The sequence below is a fragment of the Aethalodelphis obliquidens genome, unplaced genomic scaffold (genome assembly GCF_003676395.1).
Source record: "Aethalodelphis obliquidens isolate GAN/ISIS:26980383/991018 unplaced genomic scaffold, ASM367639v1 scaffold90, whole genome shotgun sequence".
NCBI lineage: Eukaryota > Metazoa > Chordata > Mammalia > Artiodactyla > Delphinidae > Aethalodelphis > Aethalodelphis obliquidens.
This window is the reverse complement of record NW_020838034.1, coordinates 862687-890365: the sequence shown is the minus strand read 5'-3', so window position 1 is coordinate 890365 and position 27679 is coordinate 862687. Positions and strand designations below refer to the sequence as shown.

The window sequence follows — 27679 nt, the reverse complement described above, 5'->3', positions numbered from 1 at the left end:
GTACAGCATATTGTGGGCAGTAGATGAGAAGTGATTTGTGCCAAAGACCTTCCTAAAGATGCAGGATTAAGGTAACTGATTTCTGAAAGGGGGTAAGGCAAATTTAAATGGATAAGGAGTCAAAGAGCCTATTTCATGCTCTACTATTAACCCTTCCCCCACTTTGTAAGAGGAAAAAATTCTCAGGCTTTCCATGTGCTGGCTCAGCCAGAAAGAGGTAGCTGGTCTCATAAGAAAGTACTCTGGAACCAAGAGGCTGTTCTTATTTAAAGTAGTAAAAGTTATCTCTTACTCCCAAACACATCTTGGTGTATCCCACAAGCCTAACATATCCTCAAATATATATACACTTCCCAAATATGCATCAAAGTCAGCTAACAAAAAAAGCGAATCCCATAATACTCTACCACACCCAGAAGACTATCCAACAAAGAAAGGCAGAAAGTCTCCAGATTTCCTTCTTGCCCATAAACTGAGATTTCCCAAAAATTAAGGGAAAAAGATAATCCTATCTCTGTATGCAGAAACAAATAAACTGACAGTGGGCTTTGATTCTGGGCCCTATTCATCTTTACAAGTAGTGGCTTGATTAATTCCGGATATCTTTTCAAAAGGCAAAGCTAAGTAGCCAAACAGAAACACTAGGAAATACAATTGGAGCTAATGGTGTAATGGAAAGAGCATGAGCTTTGAGAGTCAAAAAATTCTGAGTTCTAACAAATTTCATAACCACTCTTGCAGTCTAAGTCTTGTCATCTGGAAAGTGATGATAAATAATGTCTATTTCATAAAATAGTGATGAAGATCAGGTGAAACAGCATGTATAATGTGCCCATGGGCACAAAGTAAACGAAGGAGAGTACACTGCAATTCAGTTGTCACCCCTTTCCTCTCTCTGACTCAGCAGCCAAAAACTACTCCACTTTTTTGTTAAGTATATCCTCAAAAAAATTATTTCTTTAGATTCCCAGAGACAAGAAACTAATAAAAGTCACTCACTCGTCCCATCATCTGGTTCAAAGTGGCCAGTGTTGTTCCATGTATTGCCGCTATTATTGCCATAGTTATCATCAGTATTGGCCGGCTCTGCATAATCAGCTGGGTTAAAGGTTCTGGGAGAAAAAAAAAAAAAAAAAAAACTTAAAAGAGTCTCTGAGCTCTAAGCAGCACCAGTGAAAATTAACTCAAAAGGAGGGCAATCAGAATCTTGACTGTCTCTTTCCTAGTACAGATCAACCATGGCCCCATTCTATAAGCCTATAAGCTGCCTACTTTTGCTCACTTACCAGCTTACCTAAAATTTCATGGTATAATCTTTTTTTTTTATAATTTTAATTTATATCCACTATCCCTTTTGGATTAGGACACCAATAAAATCCACATGAAAATTTTGAGAAAATAGCAGGTATGTGTATTCTAATGAGATAAAGTAATTCAGGTGGTAAATGCTTATCTCCCAGAAATAAGCCCTATGCCTATACACACCTGATGAAATAGTCCAGCAATCTTTCTGATCACATTTTGGTTATAGCTGCCTATTATCCTCAGGATACCAGGATATTAACCATGCTAAAACATTATGGTAATGCTTAAGGAAAAATTAAAGACTTTAACACTGGATCAATGAAACTTACCCCATTCCTTGAGCAGAAAACCTTCCTCCCCGCCTACCAGAGCCACCTAAAGAATGAGAAAAAGAGGGAGAAAGAAATATTTTAGAAGTTGATATAAAATCACCTTGTCTGTTACAGAGGCAGCTTTGGAAAGTAAGTGGTTGACATCATCAGATATTCCTTCTCTCACTCTGTAGCACATCAGTTAATATAACACAGCAGGACAATTATTATTGACAAGGTTGTTCCTTTGCTGATCAAACTGCTGGATCCTCAAGCAAATACAATAATAGCAACAATAAAGAGCAGAGGAAATGACATCTACCTTCCTTCCCACTGCCCACTCAGTAGTCTCTAGAATTTGCATGACACTTCAACAATTAAGGCATCCAGAGTCCATGTGAATTTGTCTGGTTTTAAATAAAGTAGACCCCTACTAAACTAATAAGAGTAGCTTGCCCCCAATATCCATCCCGCCAACAAACTGATCACCTCTGCCTCGGCCACGACCTCTTCTGCCTCTTTCTGTGCCTCTTCCAGAAGGCCCTCCACTCTTGGTGCCATCTAATCCATTTTCCTGACCTCGAACTGAAATTTAAAAACAAAACAAAACAAAACAAAACAAAACACCACAGATGGCCAGAGCAAAGTGAATAGAAAGTATGTACATAAATGGTATGTATACATGGTGGTGGGGAGACACAAACAAAGAAGAGAAAATGAGCTGGAAGGATGGAACATGATGGTTACTAGGGAATGGTTACTAGTCAAACAATTTTACAAACGGCTACAAGGTAACTTCATGCTCAACTGGTGGCTGTTGCTAGAAAAGGCTACATGCAAGAAATGCCAAGGTCTCAGAACAGATGATTTTAAGAAAAATCATAAGGATGATATAATGGTTACTAGATCCAGCCTCGCAGAGCCCTGACATCCCTCAAGTCTAGACATTACTAACCCACAACTGGTTTTGTTAAAGCCCCATGCATACACTCTCGTCCGCGGCTGGCACCTCTCCCCCGTCTTGGTGGCCCACCACGTCGCCGACTATAGTCTCTGTCCCGGTCTCGATTTTCTTTGCCTTCCTCGTTGGATTCCGTTTGGCCACCGTCCTTCTGTCCTGAGACTCCTTTCTTCTTCCCAACCATCTCCCAGGAATGCTAAAGAAGAGCAGAGCATTCATGTCTAATCAATATAGGCTGCTACCAGGAAACCAGAGATAAAAGCTGGGACAACTGTTAACCATTCTCCTCTCAGCATCCACATCTAAGATAACTTCTATTAGTTTATTTCTGTTTAAGTGGAGAGTATAGACAGAACCTCAAAACAAATTCTACACCTATCACTGCAAAATTAAAGCCCTTTTTGTAGAAGAGGTGCTTATAAGCAAATGGATTGCAGGGATCACTTCCAAAAGGGTTACCGAGATCTCTGTCCAGTTCAGTCACTCGGCGTGGTAGTCAAAGGACCTAGTTACTTACTGGACCTTTCTGTCAAGTGTGTTTCCTGGGCTGAAAAAACTAATTCCCTTTGGATTCAGTGACTCCCAGTTTTTTATAGCCTTATCCATGTCAAATAAAGCAGAAAAGAAAACTGAAAGTTTGTAAAAGTTAACTCTGAATTCAGAATGAACGAATATCATTTGACTCTTGAGTATATTCTCTAATTCAGCAACCTAGAATTTATGAGGAAAACAACTATACCTACTCCCCAACCCACCCCCCTTCACACACACCAATTTCCTTTATTTAAAAGAAGACCAAATAGCAGTCAGGAAAGCACAGCCCTGGCCTTGAGACATGCTGACTATAGGAAGCCTTCCATTCCTGGTTTTATTCACTGTGTTCTCCCCTATACATCCTGAATTGCTACAATACGATTCAACCTTCCTCAAAGCAGTTCATTCCAGATTGCAGGAGGGAATATTTACAGTAAGGAAAATGAGCTAAACAGTCTTGCAAAAACTCATTCCTTAGGAAAATGAGTTTTATAAATTTGAAGGTTTTTTTTGGCCTTGCTGTGTGGCTTGCAGGATCTTAGTCCCCTTACCAGGGATTGAACACAGGTTCTCAGTAGTGAAAGCGTGGAGTCCTAACTACCAGCGAATTCCCTATAAATTTAAAGTTTTAAACACACAAATACATTGATTTACAAATTTTTGCAGAAAATATGTACAAATAAAAGTTCCAGTTCAATCACCAAGACTATCAGAGCTTTACTATCCTAGATACCATCTAACCCAAACTACAATGGCCCTGTTGCTCAGCAACAGGTGTCTAATATCCAATAACTTTGAAAATATGGAATAGTAGTATGAAACTACTATTAATTTTGTCAGGGTTGATAATAATATTGTGGTCATATAAAAGAGTAACCTTTAAGGGAAACATGCCAAAGAATTTAGGAAATAAAGTACTATGATGTCTACAACAACTTATTTCCAAATAATCCCAAGTGTCCACCAGTGGATGAGTGGATAAACGAGATGTGCTACAAACATACAACGGAATATTATTCAGCCTTAAAAAGGAGTGAAATTCTGACACAAGCCACAATATAGATAAACCTTGAAAACATTTTGCTAAACGAAGACACAAAAAGACAAATATTATTTGATTCCACTCATATGAGGTACCAAGAACAGGCAGAACCTTACACGAGGTAGTGAAAATAGGTGTTACCCCAACCTGGGAGTTGGGAAACGGAGAGTTAACTGTTTAATGGATACAGTTTCTAATTAGGAAATGAATAAGTTCTGGAAATGGATAGTGGTAATGGTTGTCCAACACTGTCAATGTCCTTAATGCCAATGAATTGTATACTTAAAATGGATAAACTGGTCTATTTTGTTAAGTATATTTTACCACAATTTAAACATTTTTAAGTTCAAAAACAGTATATTTAAAACCATACTAAAAGCATATCTACATATTCTAAAAAGTCCACAAGAAATAGTTTACTAAAAATTAAGTATCTGCCTAGCACTCGGCAGCTCCTTGTTGCCTACTCTTTCAACCCACCCGGATTCCACATTATAGCTGGTAGGTCAATTTTTGCTCACAGTAGCTTCAATTCATAAATTATAGTAACCTTGTAGCTAAATCTACAACAGCAACACTGGAAACCAGACTCGACACAGTTCTTCGAGTTTTTGCTACTCTGTCTCAAAACCTGATAGGTTTCAGAAACCTGTCACCTTTTTCTTCTCTATGGTTATACATCAGCTGCTGGCACGAGATGGGTTCTGTAAGTAAAAAGAATTACTATAATCTTCCCGAGGCACTGCCAGTTTTCTAATACGATCTCATCCAATCAAATACATCCAACATTGATTCCCACTGGTTTCACTAGTAGCTTATTTATTTGTGGCATAAACCTACATTCTCTACCTTTTTTTCTTTTTTGATACTGTGAAAGGTCAGACTTGTAGCACTAGGCAGGAGATGCTAGAAGGTGAAACAAAATATGACTTGTGCAAAAAAAAAAAAAAAAATTCACTTTTTTTTTTTTTTTGGCCGTGCCATGCAGCATGCAGGACCTTAGTTACTCAACCAGGGATCAAACCCGTGCCCGCTGCACTGGGAGCTTGGAGTCTTAACCACTGGACCACCAGGAAAGTCCCCCCAAAATTCACACTTTTTAAAAGTGTAAGTAGATTCACCTCTACCTCTACCCCACTGCCTCGAAAATACAGAGGCAATTACTCTGGAGTAAACTCAAGATGAACCAGAACTGCTTTCTGATTATCCAGGCAGTAATTTTCAAACAAGGCCCATAATATAAAATCTAATCTAGGACCACACTTTTGAAGAGAAAAAGGTACGAATTTAAATTCAATGATTAAAAATAGTTTTTCACTATTATTTCCCATTGCTTCGAGGAAACTGACAAACCTCCAACATTCAGCTAAAGTGACACTGTAACATCAGTAAGTTAATCTCTCTAAGGATGAAATCTGGTTATCAATTTCAACCAAAGATCCCCTGAGTAAGACCAAGTAAATAAAAATAACTTCAAATGATACACTCCTCATTAAAAAAAAAATAATAAAGGTCTCTACTAAACACTGCAGGAACATACCAAAGATTAATTAGTAAGGCAGAATCCCTGCTCTTAAGGGGCTTAAAAATTTGAAACAGTAATAAGACAATAACAAAACACAGGATTCTCATTAAATAGAAAGGAAAGGAGGAGGTGAAAGCAACTCTAAATTCTAGGGCAAGAGTTCCTCCAATATCCCCTGTCATCTCCAGGGATGGTCAACAGGCTCTAAAGTTTGTTTCTCTGCTAATTCAACAGAAGTAAGTTCACATGATGAAAAGGTATTGTGAAATGTAAAGCTGATATTGGTGGGAGTGTTCTGAAATCAGAATCCAGTAGTCTGCGGCTTTGTTCAATAGCAATAAAACATGTGAGCAGAAATCTTCCATGATTAGTAACTAAGGCTATTAAATAGCACCTCTAACTCAGACTAACCAAATCTTGAAAACAGTCACTAGCCTAGAATGAATAATTTATTTCCAGGCCAACTAGAAGAAACTGATTTTATCTGTTTTCTCCTATTTATTGTACATAAATTTTAAGTATTTGCAACCTGCGGTAAATAATCTCCAAGACAGTTCCTTGCTTTATTTGGAGAATAAGATACTGTGCTTTAAGGTGAGTTACCCCACTGGCTATTTCTGGAATTTACTAGCCTCTCAATGAGGGACCCACTTTCTAGAACACTTTATTAGCACTCTACCGTATCTGGGTTTCCTTCCAGCAGTACATTGATGGCTCTGTTGACATCTCCGTTGCAGTCATGCAAAGCAATGACACATTCATCCTGGTTCTTGCCTGTGATATCAATCAACTGAAAGAGAAAGATCAGCAACCATCATGAACAAGCCTGCACTCCCCACAAAAGAAAACTAGGTGGAAAAAAGGGAGAAGACACAACTGAGTTTGAAAGAAGCAGGCTTAAAAAAGTAAAACATGCAGAATTTTGGTACTCTAGTTCCAAAAGCAAAATATTAACAACCTGTGATTAGGGATGGGGCAAAAGTATTTATAAAGCAGTTGAATAATACAGCATCTAATAGAGAATCAAATGCAGAAGCATACAGGATCCAGTATACCATGACTTGCCACATTTCCTAGATGCCACAACTATTTGAAGCTGCTGTACAATGGTATCAGCAAAGTCATTCAATAAACAAGAGATTAAAATTAAGGTAAAACCTCTTTGAACAAGGTATCTGTCCAAAGGGGTACAATCAGACAATAAAAGCACTCATAATTCGTTTAATACTATAGTGGAAAATATCCTGGTAGGCAGCAATTCTATTTAACTGTGCTTTGATCTTGATGTCTTTTTCCACAGCTTATGGCAAATTAGCAATACACTCACTTGTTTCACCTTTTCCTCAAAGTCAGCATCATTATGGTCCGAAATCATCTGTGCAAGTCGAATTTGTTCCGCAGTGGCCTAAGAAAGCGTGATCAAGAGACAACAGTTTAGAGAAATAAGAGGGATCTATATAGTCAACATTCATCATCTCCCACCCCAATTTCCTTCTCCTTGTTACAAATGACCAACTAATAAAACGCTACCACCATGACAACAAAGAGTAAAGCTGTGACTATTTCAAGCTACAATCTCTAAAAAAGCAGGGAGCTTTTTCACCTATGTTCACAGTTAAAGAGACTTTCACTTTGGGGTCACAGCACCACTTTGAAACGTCTGTGCCTTAATTCAATTTCATTTATTTGCAAAGTCATGTGTAAACCCTGTTCCTGATTCTGCAATGACCAATGCCACCCTTTTATTCCTTAGGGATGAGACTATCATTAAGGTTTAGTCTGAGGATACACTCGGCATATCTTCCAAGTATCCAGTGTATGTTTATAAGATGTCAGAAATTTTAGCCCCAACTGAGATTAAGTACTAAAATTCTGCTAGAAATTCACCTGGAAAAAGAAGTGAAAGAAAAATGAATAAGAGGAAAGTTCTAGTCTTACATATTCAATTTAACTGACCATAAACAAATGCAAATTAATTCATTCATATTAGCTGCCAACAAATACCACACTAGTTATTAAAAAAAAAAAGATCATATCTAAATCCAACTTAAAAAAAAAAAAAGAGAGAATTCATAAACCTCAGCACCCAGGTGCCAAGGAGGTTAATTTACTCTTTAAAACTGAGCAATACTCTAGGGTGTCTCATCTGTTAATCTTGAAGGAACATAGTAAAGATGCTAACTCCTCATGGGAAAGGAAAAATCAGATTAGGCCTCAATGAGACCAGAGAGGAAAACAAAAGACAAGTTAGGGAAAAGAAGAGCAAAGGAAAGGAAGAAGGTGGCAAGACAAAGATTGGCTAGAGGGATATCAAAGTGCAAGGTCTAGGAAATAAGAAATGTATTGCTAAAACAACCCAGGTGAATGAAGGAAAATGCTATCTTAGAGATACAAAGCACAGGACCCATTCTTTCCAAGCCTCATAATGCAGTAAATTAAGCCCATTGCATCACAGCATGTCATTAACAGTTATCAGGCCCCAAGTGAAAAGAGGCATGGATTAGAAAATAAGAATAACGAACCCAAACTAATAATCCAAAGCACAGAATGATGCTGCACTAGATGGAAACCAGTATCAACCAGCAAGGCTATCCCATGGATCCATATCCCTTGGGTTCTTTACCTGGGGCCGCTGCTTGTGCTGTGTCTGATTTTGGTTTTGAGGTGGTTCCCAGTTTCCCCGGGCTCGGTTAGTGCCCACCGACGTCATCATTTACAGTATATACAAATAACAGTATTTACAAGGTAGAATACTGAAAGATTTAAGAAAAAAAAAACAGTTTAGATGTTAAATGTGGGCAAAATGTTTTCAACCTCTCTTTCATCAGCACCTTCACCACTTTCACTTCTTTAAAGAGACAAACCAACATTCACCTGTTCTTAAGACAGATTTCCAGTATGATAAATTCCTTAGAGAACTATGACTATTTATCTATTTTTGTAAAACAAGAAATATATAAAACATGTGTTGTGATGGTTTGTTTTAAAGTTATGAGCACGATTTGGTTACAGTCCCCTATACGCAGCCTTTGTGAAGTTTTGCTATCTTGATAGTAAGCAAAACAATGTTAATAATCAAGTCTTCCAATAGGTGAAAATACCCAACGTCCCTTTGACAGAAGGAAAGATAATCAGCAAAGCCTGGAAACAAAAGCCTTCCAGGAAGGGGAATAGTCTACACTCCAAATAAAAACAATTTAAAATGCTGTACTCAACCTACCTTTGAAAACAGCTTTACCTGCCTTACAACCTTTTAAACGTAAGTTGCATGTGTCCTCCATCACTTGGGAAAGGACAAGCTCAAGCCTAGCCTCTTTCTTCCTCCCTCAAGTTTCTATCTCTCAGTATGGTGTGGGGGCACGTATCAGCCCCAGTGACTTTGCCCAGAATCTCAGTTCCTTGGATAATAATTCTAACATGCTGTTTTTGTGGCTGCTTCTGTGGCTGCTTCTGTTGGTTTCCTAAGTTCACAGTTCTAAGAAACCAGAATTGCAATTCCCCTCCACCACTCACCTTAATATATAGAGAATCCCAAATTTGTCCCAAACCAAAAGCATCTAGCACAGAGTTTTATTTGGAAGAAAGTGCTTCTGGGAAGTCATTTTAAACTTGAGACATTATTGCCAGCAAGATGACTTTGTTGAGTCTCTAGAGACATGGAACACACAGGGCCTTCCCAAAACCAGATCAGTTTTGTTAGTAACACTTCTAACAAGCAAAGATTCTACTGAATTTAAGTTGCCTTCATTGATACTTTGTTTTATAATGCAATCTCAGCTGTTGCATTTAGTAAACAAAGAAAACATTCATCATATGATGGAGTGCTCAAAATAAGGTTACACTGCATTGTTTTACTCCCTGCCAAAGAGGACAAGTTTATACTTTTCTGCTCTATATTGAATTTTTTTTCATTAATGATACTTCATATAGGGTAATTCTAAGCTGCCCAGAAGACATTGATGGATTTGAGGGACAGGTAGGCTGGGCTTCTAAAGAAATATGCAAGGATTAATATTAGGAGACTGAATTTCACCTGTTTCTTGGGTCACAAAGAAAGCCAACTTCCCTGTGGATAAATTCTTCAGCCAGTTGGGTCAATATGTTACATAGGTCTTTGTTGTTTGATGCAGTCATTAAGAATTGAGTTTTACATTCCCTGTCACCAAGAAATATTTTTAAGGAAAGTTCATGGCTAATTTTTAACCATTACCTCTTCTCCCTACACAAATGTGCACAAAAAGGCCTGTAAATATGTATAGGTAGTACAGGATTATTTGATACACTGTAGTCCATTTTCCCAGGCTGCCATTATTGTCAAGTTCCAACACTTAATTTACAATAAACAAGTGTTATTCAACCAAGTACGCCTGGATTCAAATCAAACAGAAAAATAAAAAATATCAGGCTTTATTATAATTGACTCTAAGATGAACATTCTAACATGGGAGTGGCCTCTCCTGTAACTTACAAATATTGATTGCTTTCTACTCATCATGTGATTTCAATTTGTGAGCATGAGTTACACTGTGGATATGAATTTCAGGACTACCTGTATGGAAAACTGCATGTACAGTACCAATCAATGTAAATACATTAAAAAGTCATTTTGAAAGCCACACAATTACTCAGGAAAGGGGAAAAAAAAAATCCTCCTAATCACTCTTGCTATTAGCTTCCACTTCTTTCTTACAAATGCTTTGAAATGTGTGACTAAGACAATTTTACCACCTAGGTAGTAACAACACTGACCAAAAGATCAAAAGTAAGTGATGTGGGATGGATCACTGGAGGGCACAGAATTAGTAGCCTTTTAGTAGCAAGCAGAGACACATACCCAGAGTTATCACAGTGGAGATGAGGAATCTTGTTAAGTACTCTTTCTTAAAACATAAAAATATTTAAGGGAAGTAGGTGACAAGTATTGGAAACCAAGGGAATAGTGCAGGAACAAATACAGATTTCAACACAAGAGTGCCCTTGACTGTTTTCTGAAAACCAGCTACTTAAAAAAATAGCCAGAGAAATTTTACAGAAAAAAATAAATAACAAGTATTTATTGAGTATCTACTATGTGTCCAATACTTTAGAAAATACAAAAGCAATATGACTTGGTTGCTGCCCTCAGGGAGCTTACAATCTAATTTGAGAAACAATTCAGAAACTATGAAGCTGGAAGGGGGGTGGGTAAGGCTTGCTACTTCTAACAGAGCAACTAATTCCCCTAGACGCTCTGTGGAAATGATCCCTGCATCCCCTTCCCCAACTTGAATCTAATTTAAAAAAGAGTACTTCCCAGTTAGGACACATTTGGCAACAAGGGGTTTTAAAAATCAAAATCCAAACAGTACATTTTAAGGCCTTTCATCATTAGTTTACATGCCAGCAACACTTCCCGACTTCCCATTCACGACGGAAATAATCACTGAGATAGTCTAATCTTTAAGGACAATGGTTGTAGGATCTCAAAGCAGTTTTAACAACCCATAGACAGCCAAAACGTTTTACTTCTCCTGTATTTCACGTTGTCACTGACCCTCATCACATCCCAGCAAGTCACATCAGACATCCATCCCCAAAGCAGAATACGGGTGGTGGAAGTGGTTGGGGAGAAGACAAAAAGGATTTCTCCATCTAATAATCAGGGACAATCAAAGGCAAAAGGGGTAACAATAACAACAAAAAAAAGGCCTGTTACTGTGGTGTTTTTCTTTCCACAACATCCTACACCAGAGATGGCTACATTTCAAGAACGGTGGAAAAGGAGCGGCCTCCTGTTTGTGACATCAGTTTGCAAAGCAATTTAAGGACTGTCCACAAGGTGAAGGGTCGAAGAAATTTGGAATTCCTGTCCCATTATAAGAAGAGTGAACACATACCCCACTGCTCTAATGACGTCCCTTAGGCGCAATATACCCTATGGGGGCCTTCAGGCCCAGCTTCCCAAATAACATCATTAATTGTTTGGGGTACCCAAAACTACAGTATGGAAAACAGGAAGCTAAAGACAGCAGCAAAAAAATATATTTCAAGAGCTGGAGCGGTGAGCAAGAAGGAAAGGTAATAAGAGGAGCTGACAAAGAGGCTGGAAACGGAGAGGGGACGCAAGCCCACGCGTGGAGGATGGGAGGCTCACCCCGCTCAGCGCCACATCGGGAGCTCCCGGGGCCAATCGCCTCCTTACCTCCCACCCGGAACAAATTAATCCTCCGCACTCCAAACTGAGGGCCACATGGGGGAGTTTGGGGCAGCTCCACCCCATCGCCCTTCCTCCCCCCACACACACCCCGCCACCCCCAAACCAGGCCGGATCCGGATCAGAGGAGGCCCGCAGAGGGTTGGAAAAGGAGGAGGCCCTCTCGTCTTCTCCACAGGCACCGGCCAGGGTACAGAGAGAGCCCTACCTCAGGCGGGGCCCAGGCCTAGCTCGCTCGCGCTCTTTCTCGCTCTCCCCCCTCTCAGGCTCTAGCCGCATGGCCCCCCCCTCCGGCTGCCCCAAGCCCCGCCCCGGCCACGCTCCCAAATCGAGGCCCCGGCTCTGGCGCGGCCCACTAGGCCGCGAACCCAACCATAAACAAAACCTCCAGCGGCCGACTCGGGGGGGGGGAGGGGGCAGGGCTCGCAGGACTAGGAGGGGGTGTACAGTGGGGAACACACGGTGCGGGGGGGCCTACCGAGGGAGGGGGATACGGCGGGGGTAGGAGAGAAAGGAGGGAGGGTAAAAGGGGGATCGTGGATTTAAAGGGGCCGCGGACAATACCCGGCCCCGCCGCGCTGCCGCCGCCACCGCCGCCGCCGCCAACGCCGCTGCGCTCCCAACTTTACCTCAGTCTCCTCCACACTGACACCCCGGGCCGCGCCGCCCCTGTCACGTGATATAAGGTTCCCTCCTCCCCACCCCCCTCCCTCCTTTTCCCTCTTGCGCTCGCTCTCGCGCCTTCCCCCTCCCACTTGCCTTCCTGCGTCCCCCAGCACGTGACGTGAAAAAGGACGCGCACGCAAGCGTGCGCGTGCCGCCTCGCCACGAGACACCTCATTCCGGCTCCGCGCATCCGCCCCGCCTCCTCCGCGGCGGCCCCGCCTCCACCACGTGACGCGCGGATAGCCTCCGTTTCCTCTTACTGGCGTAGTTCCGCGTCTCCGCACTCGTCGGTCCCGGTTGTCATTGCGTGCCTGAGTCACGTGCTGGGGGGAAGCGGGAAGGCGTCGTTCTTCTTTCCTAACCCCCCCCGTCCGCCATGTTTTCAGGCCCGGTCAGCCTTGGTCTTTCCCCGTAAGGAAATGGCCGGGGCGCTTCAGGGAACCCAGGCGCCGTTGCCTCGGCGCAGCCCGGGCTGACGAGGCAGGGCAGCGGGGTAAACCGGAGCGGTTCTGCGCGGGGTGGGGAGGCCATGGCGTCCGGCAGTAACTGGCTGTCCGGCGTGAATGTCGTGCTGGTGATGGCCTACGGGAGCCTGGTGAGGAGATTCCCCCACCCCATTTCCTGCTGTCGCCTCTGACCCAGTAGAGACCCTCCTCTTGAGCAGTTCCCGGTCCTCATTCTCCACCCACTCACCTGCGCTTTTTCTGGGCTTTGACTCCTATCCCAGGAGTACCTGGGAGCATAAGTCACCGACCGCCCCGCCCCTGGCTGAGAACCCTCCCCCTAAACCCTAGAATAAAGACCCCCAAGCCTCTACGCTACAGGCTTGTCTATGTCCACGCCATCGCTGACGGCCTTGCTTTGTCCCAGCTTATACTCCAAAGCATTCGTGAGAGGCCGAGTTGAGGGATTTGAAATGAAGGCATGCCTTTTTTTTGTCTAACTTTTTAATTCTAGGTTATTTACTTTTCATATCTTTTGGACAGGTGTTTGTACTGCTATTTATTTTTGTGAAGAGGCAGATCATGCGCTTTGCAATGAAATCCCGAAGGGGACCTCATGTCCCTGTGGGACACAATGCCCCCAAGGTAGGTCCTTAAGTCATGAGATAGGCCCGGTTTTCCAGATCCATTAGGGCCCAGAATGAGATTTCCTTTGCCTTTAGAAATGACTTAATTCCCGTGTTTCCTTGTTCAGTTACCCATGTGTATATTAGTATATTCTATATTAGTATATTGAGCAATAAAGGTCATCTTGGGTCTTGGCTTACCTGCTCACTGCCGTGGCACAGCAAGTAGCTTATCCAGGGACTTCAGTTTCTGCATCTGCAGAATGAAGGACTTGGATGAAAATTCCCAACTCTCTATGGTATGATGTTTCCCAGTTCAATTTAAACTACCCAGTGTTTAATGTTTGGGTTTTTTTTTTTTTTTTTTTTTTTTTTGATTTAGGATGGGGTTAGAGTGGTTAGAATTAGCCCCAGATCAGTGAGAAGGGTTGCCATTGCAAAACTTTAGATTTATAAGGGCCCCATAAATCATCTAGGTCTATCATTCATGTTACCAACTGAAATCTAAGAAAAGGAAGCAGCTTACCGGAGGACATACAGGAAGTGAATAACGAAGCAGTCTCTGTCTGTACTTTCTCCTTAGGTAATTGTTTTCCTTACCTTGGCTTTAAATATCTACTGTTGAAATTTTATTTCTATCCCATTCCTCCTTCCTGAGTTCCATCTTTGTGTATCCAATTGCCTACCTAACATTTCCAATTAGATGTCTGATAGGCATCTCAAACCTAACATGTTCTAATGCCCCACAGAACTCTTAATGCCCCCAACTGCCACCCCCATCCTGCTTCTTCCGCCTTACACTTCTGGGTAAAGGTTGCCTGCTGTCCTTACCAACCTCCTTTTGTATGGCTCTTCCCTGATCACTGGGATCCAGCTACACTGGTTGAATTTCTTTATGTGTGCTGTCACTGTGGCCTAGAATGATCTACCTCTGGTTTTCACTTGGCTAGCTCATTTGATCTTTAGAACTTACCTCAAATACTATTTGCTACAAAGAGGAATGCTTATGACCCATTATAAAGTAGATCTTTGTTTTCAGATAGCATTTTACTACAAATATTCTTTTATGTTTATTTATTTTTTTTTATGTTTATTTGTTTAATGCCTCTCTCTTCTCTAAGCTGTAAGAATGTATACACCATGCCAGTTATGTTCACTGCTGTAGAGCCAGGGCCTACACATAGTAATAATTCATTGTTGAGTGAAAAGCAGGTTAGTGGGAGGGCTAGAGCTAGGACACAAAACTCCTAGAGCAATGTCCTTTCATTAACTAGTACTGTAACCCTCCTCTCACTGTTCTTTGCTGATATATTTCATGGAAAGCCTCAAAGATGATGTTGTGGCCTGAAACCTCAACAGTGTTTCCACATTCTCCCAGTTCTCCAAATGCCAGCTGCCTCCCATAAGAAGGATATAGGGTTAGTTTCCAGTATGTCATGAGCCAATCAAACCTTTGACTATTTAGGATCCCCCAACCTCAGACTAGATGAGATCAAGATTCCTTTTGCTCTAAAATGTTCTGGCTAAATTCTCATCCATTGCTGGTGGAAGTACAGACTAGTAAAAGTGCTTTGGAAAATATTGGGGTATTGTCTAGTAAGGTTGCAAATGTACCTAATCCATAGCCCAGCAATTCCACTCCTACCATAGAGAAATTAATTTTTGTTCATGTGTACCAGAAAACACGTACAAGAATACTCACAGCATTGTTTCTAATATATATTTTTTTAAAGCTGTTACTCTAAATGTCCATTTGAGAATGGATATATAATAACGTAATAGTATTCTGGAACACTATAAGGAATGAAAATAAACTGAAGATAAGTATATGAACACAAGTGAATCTCCAAAATACTTTTGAATGGAAAAAGTAAATCACAAACATGAATGAATCTCAAAACTATGCCAGGTGAAAAAGTGCCAGAAAGCCATTCACAAAAGAATACGTACTGTATGATTCCATTCCATTTGTATGGAATTCTAGAACAGGAGGAACTATATCGATAGAAAGCACATCAGTGTTCCCTGGGGCATGAAGCGGGAGGTTGCCTGCAAAGGGGGATGAAGAACGTTTTGGGGTGATGAAAGTGTTCTGTATCTTTTTTTTTTTTTTTAATAAATGTATTTATTTATTTATTTTTGACTGCATCGGGTCTTCGTTGCAATGTGCGGGCGTCTCATTGCAGTGGCTTCTCTTGTTGCAAGCACGGGCTCCAGGCACGCGGGCTTCAGTAGTTGTGGCACGTGGGCTCAGTAGTTGTGGCTCGCGGGCTCTAAAGCACAGGCTCAGTAGTTGTGGTACACGGGCTTAGTTGCTCCGCGGCATGTGGGATCTTCCCGGACCAGGGCTCAAACCCATGTCCCCTGCATTGGCAGGCGGATTCTCAACCACTGCGCCAACGGGGAAGTCCAGTGCTCTGTATCTTGATTGGGATAGTGGTTGAATGGATGTATTCATTTGTCAAAAATTGTCAGACTACACACTTAAAATGGATGTATTTTATTGCGTGTAAATTAAACCTCAGTAAAATTTATTTAAAACTTTAAAAGATAGGTTGCAGAGCAATTCAAAAAGTATTTTTCCAAAAAATATATATGTATATATTTTCCATTTGTATAAAGTTCAAAACCAGGCAAAGCTAAACATCTTCCTCAGGGTGATGTGATAAAACAGCAAAGAAAAATAAAACTTGAGAAGTTAAGGTTGGAGGTTGCATTCAATTGGGTGGACACACAATGCTTCCAAGTCATTGGTCATATTCCAGTTCATAAATTGGATAGTGCATACAGGTGTGCATCTTAATGACTTTTGTAATTAAGGTGTATGTATATGTCAAATGTATTCTATGAATGACATATTTCACAATAGAAGTTCCTAAATGTCACAAGAAAATACTTGCTGGGACTCTGGCAACCCTCTTAAGATAGATGAATATGAAACTGTTAACAGTGTTTGCTTCTGGGCAAGTGGGGGTGACACCTTTCTTATCTTTTTGAATTACCTACTTAAAAAATTAAATGTGCTCTAGAAGAAAGCCTCTAGAAATCCTGTGGTCCACCAGGTAGGGATAGTTCCCAAACTTCTAAACCACATACAGATCTTATAGGTTTTTAGAGTAGATTATGACTTCCAGTTGATGTCCATTTTTTCCCAGCTCAGGAAATTCTTTATGACACCTAACCAAGATTCTTCTAAATCCTGTCAAGGGAACTTCCCTGGTAGTCCAGTGGTTGAGACTGCACTTCCACTGCAGCGGGTGCGGGTTTGATCTCTGCTGGGGGAACTAAGATCCCGCGTGCCACTCAGCGCCCCCCAAAATTTCAGTTGAAAATCAGAAATAATGGTGTAGAGCTTGAAGGAATTCTGGCAGGTTAAAAGATCTAGCTTAGAGATAGGCAGTTTGGAGAGGTTCTTAGCGAACCCAACCCCATTCTTTATTAAATTCTTGAGTCTTACCTGGCAATTTCATTAGCCAAATGAGCATTTTCTCTGCTTCTGTTGTCTTAGTTGTTCACCTGCTCTGCCCCTTTTCCAGACTGATGGGAAGCAAAGTACAGGCTAAGTGACTGTGTATTCTTTTCTCCACACAAACAGGACTTAAAAGAGGAGATTGATATCCGACTATCCAGGGTTCAGGATATCAAATATGAACCTCAGCTCCTTGCAGATGATGACGCAAGACTGCTACAGCTGGAAACCCAGGGAAATCAAAGTATGTGACATACTTTTGGAGGATACCTCAGTGAGGGGTCTCACAAACACAGAATTCCTTTGCTCTCAGAGTTATAAACATAGCTGCTGGCAGACTCAGCAGCTGTGGGTCCTTGTTACTGGGTATGTGTCAGATGTGGGAGGCTCTTTAAGCTTCCTGGAGTTTGGAGAATCTTTTGAGGGTTATACCTGAGACCAGTCTCTTTCTTAACAGATTGCTACAACTATCTATACAGGATGAAAGCTCTGGATGCCATCCGTGCCTCTGGTAAGGGCTGCTCAGCAGCCGTTCCGGATCCTGAAAGCTCACCTGGGGAAGAGAGGGAGGAACCCACTTTATGTGTTAGAATTTGTCCTTTCTGCACATCTCCGGCTGGTAGGAATTTCCTAGTTTTGAGAGTACTGGGTTACTATTTTACCTAAGGAAAATGATGTATGTAAGTTATTTTTCTCCAAAGAATCTGGATTTGTTTTGTCCTTTCTAGACCTTTAGTTTCATGAACTAGATGGTGGTACTTTGCTTGTTTTCCCACAAAAGACAGGCAGCATCTGCTTTTTCACCAAGCCTACTTAGATGGTTCTTGAATTCTTTTCTATATGACCATTGTCAGAAATGCTCTTGAATTTTTTTCATATGACCATTGTCAAAAATGCTCTATCTCTACCAAAACATAGTTAATATCTTAAACTATGGGTAAATAGGGTAAATAGGAAAATGACACTATTGTGTGTCGTTGGTATAGTTTAACAGTTGTATTGCCACCACCATATGACCACTCAGACATAGCTCTATATCTCTGGTCTTCTGAATTCTCTTAGAATTTCCCCCCAACTCACTCATTGGACCTATTTGTAAGTTTGGGAAATTAATTAGAAAGACTAAACAAATGGGAAAGGGGGTATCATTGTTCTATTATCTCCATAGAGATCCCATTTCATGCTGAAGGCCGGCATCCCCGTTCCTTAATGGGCAAGAATTTCCGCTCCTATCTGCTAGATCTTCGAAACACTAGTACTCCTTTCAAGGGTGTGCGCAAGGCCCTCATTGATACCCTGCTGGATGGCTATGAGACAGCCCGCTATGGGACAGGGGTAAGCCAGATGGCCACTTTTTCCTTCAGGGAACTAAAGGGATGCCCCAGACTGAGAGATCCTCATTCTTCCTTCCTCTTTCTTCAGGTCTTTGGCCAGAGTGAGTACCTGCGCTATCAGGAGGCCCTGAGTGAGCTGGCCACAGTGTGAGTTTGGAGGGGAACATGTCAAAGGGAGCTGGTTAGAGAATACAGGTAGTGCTGGACTGTTCCCACAGTGAGATGACCTTCAAAAGCACTGTGAACAAAATCTATGATAACATAAGAGTTGTCAGATCCTAGACTGTTAGAGCAGCTTCTTGCTCACATTGGAAAGCAGATGCTGCTCTACAAGCTAATAAGAGAAGTTTCTCCTACTGTTGTGCATCTCTTTTTCTCTTGTTTTTGTTTTTTGTCCAACTCAGTAAAATGTCAGAATTGGTATAACCTATTACACCAATAAAGGGAATAAAATAAAGTTTTTCAGCACACAAAGATGCCTTCTCTTCAGGGCCCCAGTGTCATCCTTTTGTGCCTTGGTTCGATAAAAGAATTAAATGCCAACCATTTTTATTACCACTTAAAGTATCAGTAACCCTATCTGAAACAAAAAGTGTCACTAAAGAATCAACTGCCGAGGGCTTGTGTTATAGAAGAGACATCATGATTTTTCTCTGGGAACTTTTTTTTTTCCATTTATGTTATGGCCACATCACAATTCCTCTTTTTTTTTTCATGTTATGTATTTTATTTATTTATTTATTATCTTTTTTGGCTGTGTTGGGTCTTCGTTGCGGTGCACGGGCTTCTCATCGCAGTGTCTTCTCTTGTTGCGGAGCACGGGCCCTAGAGCATGCGGGCTTCAGTAGTTGTGGCTCTCAGGCTCTGGACTGCAAGCTCAGTAGTTGTGGCGCACTGGCTTAGTTGCTCCACGGCGTGAGGGATCTTCTCAGACCAGGGATCAAACTCGTGTCCTCTGCATTGGCAGGCGGATTCTCAATCACTGCACCACCAGGGAAGTCCCTCACTGGGAACATTTTATATACGTACTAACAAACCTTCATTATGTTGTTTATGCATACGTGTAACTGAAAGAGTAAAGAGGGGAAGCCAGTCTAGAATAAAAAGTTAGTTACCAGCCGTGAAAAGAGTACATCTGTTTTCTGCTGTGTTGATTATGGCTCTTTCTCCGAAGATAAGGGGTATGTCTGTCCTGTCTTCTCTCTGTTCTTAAAAATAGACTACCTTGTTCTAAAGACAAAAGGTTCTAGTAAAAACTACTTAGAAAACTAATAAAAATGAACATGTGGAAAGGAGCATTTGGTCTAGAAGTCAGGCAGGAGGCCTGTTCAAAATTCAGTTTCTTTGAAAGACAAATAGTGTATAATTCCACTTATGTGAGGTATCTGGAGTAATCACATTCATAGAGACAGAAAGTAGAGTGGTGGTTGCCAGGGGCTGAAGGAAAGGGGGAATAGGGAGTTGTTTAATAGGCAGAGAGTTTGTTTTACAAGATGAAAAGAATTCTGGAGGTTGGTTGCTCAACAATGTGAATGTACTTAACACTGCTGAACTGTAAACATTTAAAAATGGTTAAGATGGTAAATTTTACGTGTATTTTACCACAATTTAAAAAAAATTTAGTTTCTTTGATCTCTAGTTTCTAGAAAGTTTCAATGAGTATATTGAAGAGTAAAGGCTCTGAAATCTGACAAACTTAGGTTTGAATCCCAGCTGTCTGTCTCTTACTAGCTTTGTGACCTCAGGCAACTTACTGGATGGACCCTCAGTTTCCTAACCTGCAAAAGGGGATGATACCACCCTATAGGAATAGTGGGATGTTAGTAAATTACATGTTGGTAAAGCACCAGGTTTAATGTCCTAATAAGTGCTCAGTAGTTAACTTCAATATTATTTTTTGTTATTCAGTTGTTTCAAGGGACTGGGAGTATATTAATGGCATGCACACATTAGGTGGATCAGCAGAATTAAAAGTTTTCTTTAAGCACAGTGAAATGAAGAGGTTGAGTCAGAGGCAGGGACTCAGTGGGAAAATTGGTTTCTCTGCTATTTCTAGGCTACCAGATGAGATTTTAGTAACTAGTTTATAAGGTAGGACAGAGACCATTTGTGGCTACAGCTGCATTTATAGGATGGATAAGCCTTGAATTGTTTTCCTCCATTAGTCCTCATTCTGTCCGTGACCTGCCGTCTTTGTTTTCTTCAGGGTCAAAGCCCGAAGTGGGAGCTCTCAGCGACAACATCAGTCAGCAGCCAAAGACCTAACCCAGTCTCCTGAAGTCTCCCCAACAACCATCCAGGTGACATACCTCCCCTCCAGTCAGAAGAGTAAACGTGCCAAGCACTTCCTCGAATTGAAAAGCTTTAAGGACAACTATAACACACTGGAGAGTACTCTGTGATGGAGCTGAAGAACTCTCACTGTTGATGAAGCCAGACAGACTGCAGTGTGCTTGCCAGGCAGCCCTCAGGTCAATCTGGCTCAGCAGCCCGGACTGGATCAGCTGAAGCTCTGGTTAAGTTCAGAGCTCTTAGAGTTCATGCCTAGAGATCATTCTCCCACCCTCTCTTACGGCCAGTTTCAGAACATCAGTTAAGACTTTATTTTCCCTTGGTAGCACTTTTCTCTGGAGTTGAATTCAGATGTTTTTCTTAATATTTCTGTTAAAGCTTCCTTAAAAATCCTCACTTGGTTTTAATCATGGTTCATCTGTTCTTTTCCAGACTATAAATAATCCCAAGGGTGAGAGTTGGGATGATGGGACTTGGTGTCTTGTCTTCTGTATCTGTCCCTTCGAACACAGTTGAATGGGAACCATTTGGGTTTGAGACATCTAAGAGTTCATTGGTGGGAAAGGTATACAGGAACTGGTGGGGAGATTGGGTGAGGCCATGAGTGGTATGTGGAACAACTTACCCTGGTGCTCCACTTAAACCAGGATGTGTTGAAACATTAACACAACTTCCCTGGCGTGCAAGGATCTGCCTTCTACTTTCATTCCATACCATCATGAATAAAGTGAAAAGGGAATGTTTTGACACCTGACATAATCCCATCCCTCCTCATGTGTGGGGTAGTGTGAAGGAATGGTCAGACCAATATATTGGTCTGACTTTATATAAACTATTTAATAAAATGAACAATTAAAGAATAAAGCAAATGATTCATTCCTTTATAGTTGTCTTTTAATAAAACAGGCATGTGATATGCTCTCTGGACCTAGAACCATACAGATACTCCTTGGGACCACAAAAGAAGAAATCCTGAAATGTGACTGTGGTCCTTGCTCATAGAATTGCCTGTGTCACTAATAGAAGGCTGGAGAACGAGGATTCCCTTCAGGTCTCCTGGGCAACAGGCCAGGTGACCAATCAACTCCTAGGCCTAGGCTCATTGTTGGAGGTGTAAGTGTTGCTATGACTACTGAAACCTTGGTGACTGAAAACAAAGTAGAGCCTGTTCAGTCTCCTAAGACTACATCAAGCAAGTTTGTAGACATGTCTGTGGAAAAGATGGTAAAAGTAGAAGTATGCAGAGTTGGAAAAGGGGCTGGTTTGGATGCGTTTCCCTGGATGAGGTTTCCAGATCAATTTACCAGAAATGGACAGATGTAACAGAAGGGTAGTAGCAGGAGTGGGAGATGATGTCTGGCACATAGTAGGTGTTCAGATATTTGTTGCATACTAACCACTGCATGTTACCTTTGATCCATTCTGAAAGGAGTAGGACTTTCTCCCCACCTCCCCTAGGAAATTGGCTACTCCCTGTCTCTAAAGGGAAAGGTCTATGTGTCTCCCACTATGATAGGGTACTGAGTGAGGTACTGGAGATCAAGGCAGATCAACAGAACTCCCTTTTCTTGCAGAGTTTTCAAAGGGCCCCGGGACTTAAGAAGATGGTGGACAGGTAATCTCTGCTTCTATCCCTTCCCTTAGCCTTCAGATTGACCTTTTCACCCTCCTGTCCTGAAGCCACTTCTGAGATCTGCTCCATCTTGTTAGGGGCTCCTGAAGAATGCAAACAGGTATGGGAGGGGCAAGAAGCAGTCCTTGTTCTCACAAGCAGAGATCAGCCTCGTAGTGCCCACTCGGTTAGGCTACGTAGGCAATGGTTATTGTCCCTGGCTTCCCATTCTCTGAAGGAAAATTGGAGCAAGTTTTTGTTGTTTTCTTTTTTTACTTTTTAAGGAAAATTCAAGTATTTGTTGCCCAGCATTGCACTAACCATGTGGTAGGTATGCAGTCGGTATTTATTGAATGAATGAATGAGAAAACTCAAAAGATTAGGCTGTATATCTCCATCACCTGGGGAGCTCTTTTCTTTGTTGTTGTTGTTGTTTTTTTTGCGGTATGCGGGACTCTCACTGTTGTGGCCTCTCACGCAGGCTCAGTGGCCATGGCTCATGGGCCCAGCCGCTCCGCAGCATGTGGAATCTTCCCGGACCAGGGCACGAACCCGTGTGCAGGTGGACTCTCAACCAGTGCGCCACCAGGGAAGCCCATGGGAGCTTTTTTAAAAAACACACGTCTTAACCCAGAAGATTCTAAGATGGTCTGGGATTAGATAGGATAAGCCTGTTTTTTAAGGTTTCACAGGTTATATCCAGAGGTAGCAAGGATGTGAGGTAAGAAGAATGCATATAGTGTTAGTGGGAATCAAGATTGATGCAACCTTTTTTCTTTTAATTTTGTTTGTTTATTTTTGGCTGCGTTGGGTCTTCTTTGCTGCGCGCAGGCTTTCTCTAGTTGCAGTGAGCGGGGATACTCTTCATTGCAATGCATGGGCTTCTCATTGTGGTGGCTTCTCTTGTTGCGTTGCACGGGCTCTAGGCGCACAGGCTTCAGTAGCTGTGGCATACAGGCTCGGTACTTGTAGCTCACGGGCTCTAGAGCACAGGCTCAGTAGTTGTGGTGCACCAGCTTAGTTGCTCCACGGCATGTGGGATCTTCCCAGACCAGGGCTATGAACCCGTGTCCCCTGCATTGGCAGGCAGATTCTTAACCACTGTGCCACCAGGGAAGTCCCTGATGCAGCCTTTTTTATGAAGCCTTTTTTATGAAATCTATCAAAATTTTAAATTCACATATCCTTTGAACTGGCAACTCTACTTCTAGGAATTTACTTTACACACATATACCTGCAAAAGCACTAGAATGTACATACATGAGTATTCATGACAGCATTGTTTATGAAAATAAAAAAGCTAGAAACAACATGTAGCTGGTTAAATTATGATACAAAAATACTAGACAGCCTTTAAACAGAACAAAGTAAATCTCTTTGTACTGATACAGAAAGTCCAAATTGTTAAGTAATACTGCTTATGTAAACATGATTTCATGTTAAAAAAAATTAAAAGATAACACTTGCTGATATAGAGAAGTTTTCTGTAAGGATACACAGGAAACTGATAACTTTGTTGAGAAGGACTGGGGCCGAAGAATGAAGCTTTCACTTTTTGTTTAATATCTATTTCTGTTATCAATTTAATTTTTCAGCCATCTGTAAAAAATACTTGATTTTTTAAAAAAATGTCAACAGGAGGGGCTTCCCTGGTGGCGCAGTGGTTGAGAGTCCGCCTGCCGATGCAGGGGACACGGGTTCATGCCCCGGTCGGGCAAGATCCCACATGCCATGGAGCGGCTGGGCCCGTGAGCCATGGCCGCTGAGCCTGCGCGTCCGGAGCCTGTGCTCCACAACGGGAGAGGCCATAACAGTGAGAGGCCCACGTACCGCAAAAAAAAAAAAGTCAACAGGATTATCTGAACAGAGGATGTGTGTGTGTGTGTGTGTGTGTGTGTGTGTGTGTGTGTGTGTGTGTGTGTGTGTGTGTGTGTGTGTGTGAGAGACATACATATATTCCTCTTATATATTAGAAAACCTTAATTCAGACCTAGCCAGGACTAAGTATCACTGGTATGATGGAAGGAATTAATCCTTAGATTGGATTTGATACCCAGGTCTACCATTAAGTGACCTTGGGCAACTCACCTGAACTTTAAAGTTTCCTTGTCTGTATAATGCAAAAATTAATATCTATGACACATGGTTATTATGATGATTGAGTGACATAATATACTAGGTTCTAAGTCAGTTCTAGTTATCCTTTCAAGGAGTTTGCAGTCTTCTCAGGATGGCACAGAAGTTCTGGTGAAGAAGCAGCCTCACTGATGGCGTTTTTGTCTCCACTCCTGACTTTAACCCATTCAACCCCTACCTTTCTGCCTGGGACAGGTGGCGTAATTCACACACTCACTGTCTGTGGCAGATGACATTAAGCCAGAGGAGAAACCCATATGCCATCCTAAGGATGCAGGACACTATGGTGCAGGAGTTGGCACTGGCCAACAAGCAATTACTGATGGTGAGTTCTAGCAAGGGTGACCTGAAGTTTCAGCCCCTACTGCCCTGTGCCTTTGCCCACTGGGATTCCCAAGCTCTTAGTCTCTGCCGTTATACCAGAGCAGCAACTCTTTAACTGTAAAACCAAAGCTCCTTTTCATTGATTCTTTGCATCCAGTTGCAGAGTCCCAAACTGAAGTCTAGTCTTTGCTCCTCTCGCCTTGGTAAGACTGCTTCTTAGTGCCTAATACCTGCCTCTTGGAACCTCTCTCTCCCTGGAGTCCCCAGTTGCTGTCATGTCACCATCTTTGTATCCAAGGTGCCTAGAAAAGTTTCTGGTTCATGGTATGTTCTCAGCAAATATTTGCTGAACATTGGAGCTTCACCCATGGGGAAAAAAAATGGGTAGGCTTTCCCTCCAATGGTTCAGCCTCTATGCTACTGCCTAGCTTATGTCACAGCTAAGTCCAGATCCAAGAGAACACAGGTGATGGGAAAGCAACCAGGGAGAAAGAATGAGAAAGGTGGGTAAACAGAGGGCAAACATGACACTCTATTCTCCCCTCCCCACCAGGTCCGTCAAGCTGCCCTGCACCAGCTGTTTGAAAAGGAGCATCGGCAGTACCAACAGGAACTAAATCAGATGGGCAAAGCTTTTTATGTGGAGAGACTCTAATGGCATTTGAAACATTGTCCTTCCATTCTCACCATACCTGCTAACCTAGATTTCTTGAGCCCCACCACCTTCAGCTTCCTTCCCAAAACTCACCTGGATCTAGTTATGTGCCCAGGACTCAAGACAATGCTCCAACTCTCACCTCTGGTGCCCCTGTCAACCCCCTGGTGCTATAGGGGAAACAATCTATTAAACAATGGTAAAAACAAGAGTGACGCCTTGTGGTCAGAATGACATATGCAGTGTTGATGTGAGTGGGGGGAGGGGAGGTGGATAGAGGCACAATGTGAGAAGCGAATCCTGATTTGGTTTAACAAATAAAGCTAGTTCTTAAAGGTTCAAACCTGGACTACTGGCTCATTCTTTCAGCCCTAAATCTTGATCTGTTTCAAAAGTGCTTATTCACAGCTGCCATAATCTTAATAGAGCTTTCTGGATTTTGCTCACCACCTCTCTGATCTCACTTCCACTGATTTTTTCTGTATACTTGGACAAATAGCTCTGAATATGGCTATTAATCCACAGGTACTATGGTCCTTGATGTCAGTAGGCCTGGATTTTAGGTTCTGACTTGGCAGTTATTGTGAGACCTTGGACAAGTCTCTTTCATCTGGATTTCTGCCTGAATTCCCACCTTGGCAAAATAACGGGGTTCCAGACTCAAATGCCTTCAGGAGTCCGGCAGTTATAAGGGGATAAGGGATGGTGGGATTTATGGGGGACTGGAAAGAGCATGTGAAATCTAAATGCATTCAAAATTCTTAAAAGTACTGATTAATCATTTGCATCTATAGGCCATAGAGAACTTTACTTATAAAGATCCGCTTTACATACAAATGACATCTCAAGCCAGAGAGACTCCCACCCTGCATCCAGTAACAGGTGCAGGAACACGCTCTCACTCTCTGATGTAATTGCCATCGTATGTACTTTTCCCTGTTCCCTCACCTTGCCATCTGCATGCTCATTGGTTACTCATCCTTTCCACACTGATGGTTTCCTGCCCTCAAACTCCATGTGGCTCTGTCTGCACTGCAAAACTCGCACCTTTTCTTTCCCCCCTCCCCCAAGTCTGCCTCTGTCCTTCAATATGCATTTTTCATCTTAGCTCAGAGCTTCTCCTTCCTCCTTTCCCTACACACCCCACTGATGAGGAGCACAGAGAAGCAGCAAGGTATAAAGAGAAAAACACACGCTATGGAGTCAGGTGTGCGTTCAAAGTCTGACTTCACCTCTTAATTGTGTCACCATGTGTAAGTTACATCTCTGAGCCTCAATTTTCTCTTCTGAAAATGGGGATAATACCCATCTCAGAGGAACATTATGAAGATTAAATAAGATTATGTAGAGAGCAAGCCCAGCGCTTGGCACGCAATAGGTATCCTCCTTCTTCCCTCTTAGGAGATTTCCCCGTGACCAAGCCCTTCACAGGTCCCCTACTGGCCCCCTGGCCAGCCCCCTTATGCAGCTCAAATGTCATTCTCCATCCCAGGCCTGTCTTTCTGTTCTATATATCCATTCATCCTCCAGTCCCCATCAGCCCTGCTTCCCAAGCCGTCTTATCTTTAGTCAATAACTACTCAAGTGTTGTGACACCAAACAAGACACGGAGCTCACAGGCTGGTCAGAGAGGCAGGCGTTGACCAAATCATGACAGGTATGATGAGAGTTTTATAGGAGAAAAACCACACACATGTCCTGGATTTGACCCGCAAACCTGGCTGAGTCTCCCATTCCTTCTGCCTGTTCCCCCGCCCTCTATTCCCTGCGGGTCCACCTTGCCTTCACTCCTTTTATCTTCCCTTGTATCTGTCTCCCAGCTGCCCCCCGCCTCTTATATATGACAGCATAGCCTGGCGTTAGGAGAACAGGCTTCCACATGTCAGAGCTGGGTTTGAATTCTGGCTGTCACTTACTGCCTGTGTGGCCTTGAGCACATAACTAACTTTCTGGGTCACAGGGGGTTTTTTATATGTAAAATGGAGATAACGCCTACCCCACTGGATCACTGTGGAGATTAAATAAAGCACTTAGCAGAGAAGTGGCATATAATATGCAATAAATGCTAAGTCATAATGATGTTTTCCTGCCCTGTGATAGTCTTTCTCTTTTTATTTCCTCTCCATTACCTGGCTGCCCCCCCAACCTCCCACCACACTCTCTCATCAACCCCTTTTATTCCTCTTTCCTCTGTTCATTTGGGCCCACAGAATGCCCAGCCCCCTCTGCCTTGATCCCTGACCTTGTCCTC

The 27679-nt window shown here is 42.2% G+C and overlaps 3 protein-coding genes across 27 annotated transcripts in view; 2 read left to right on the top strand and 1 right to left on the bottom strand.

The window, feature by feature from the left end:
• Positions 1-12623, bottom strand: part of UBAP2L (ubiquitin associated protein 2 like) — a 42571-nt gene extending 29948 nt beyond the window's left edge. For 13 of the 23 annotated variants that reach the window (XM_027095088.1, XM_027095091.1, XM_027095094.1 and 10 more), the window contains exons 1-8: positions 12436-12521; positions 8302-8431; positions 7006-7083; positions 6358-6468; positions 2572-2773; positions 2106-2201; positions 1635-1680; positions 1000-1112 (exon numbers count right to left, since the gene is read on the bottom strand). In XM_027095088.1, the coding sequence (XP_026950889.1) occupies positions 1000-1112; positions 1635-1680; positions 2106-2201; positions 2572-2773; positions 6358-6468; positions 7006-7083; positions 8302-8391 (736 nt within the window). In that variant the 5' untranslated portion in view covers positions 8392-8431; positions 12436-12521. Of the gene's footprint in view, positions 1-999; positions 1113-1634; positions 1681-2105; positions 2202-2571; positions 2774-6357; positions 6469-7005; positions 7084-8301; positions 8432-11811; positions 11841-12435 lie in introns of those variants that run through there. The other 10 variants (XM_027095090.1, XM_027095098.1, XM_027095089.1 and 7 more) reach the window with 5 other exon arrangements.
• Positions 12624-12772: 149 nt separating this feature from the next.
• LTAP1 (lipid transport auxiliary protein 1) lies at positions 12773-21558 on the top strand. 3 transcript variants are annotated; one of them, XM_027095109.1, is made up of 7 exons: positions 12773-13132; positions 13524-13625; positions 17202-17319; positions 17533-17586; positions 18244-18410; positions 18498-18556; positions 20616-21558. In XM_027095109.1, the coding sequence occupies exons 1-7, from the start codon at positions 13067-13069 to the stop codon at positions 20809-20811; spliced, it is 762 nt and encodes a 253-aa protein (XP_026950910.1). In that variant the 5' UTR covers positions 12773-13066; the 3' UTR covers positions 20812-21558. The 3 variants fall into 3 exon arrangements, with proteins under 3 accessions (XP_026950910.1, XP_026950912.1, XP_026950911.1); XM_027095111.1 differs by having other exon boundaries at positions 12791-13132; positions 18498-18604; positions 20616-20727; XM_027095110.1 differs by lacking the exon at positions 13524-13625 and having other exon boundaries at positions 12791-13132; positions 20616-21172.
• A 120-nt stretch (positions 21559-21678) lies between these two features.
• Positions 21679-25758, top strand: CFAP141 (cilia and flagella associated protein 141). Its single transcript, XM_027095112.1, has 3 exons — positions 21679-22316; positions 24645-24774; positions 25327-25758. Exons 1-3 carry the CDS (start codon positions 22105-22107, stop codon positions 25426-25428), a joined length of 444 nt encoding a protein of 147 aa, XP_026950913.1. The 5' UTR covers positions 21679-22104; the 3' UTR covers positions 25429-25758.
• Positions 25759-27679: the final 1921 nt, after the last annotated feature.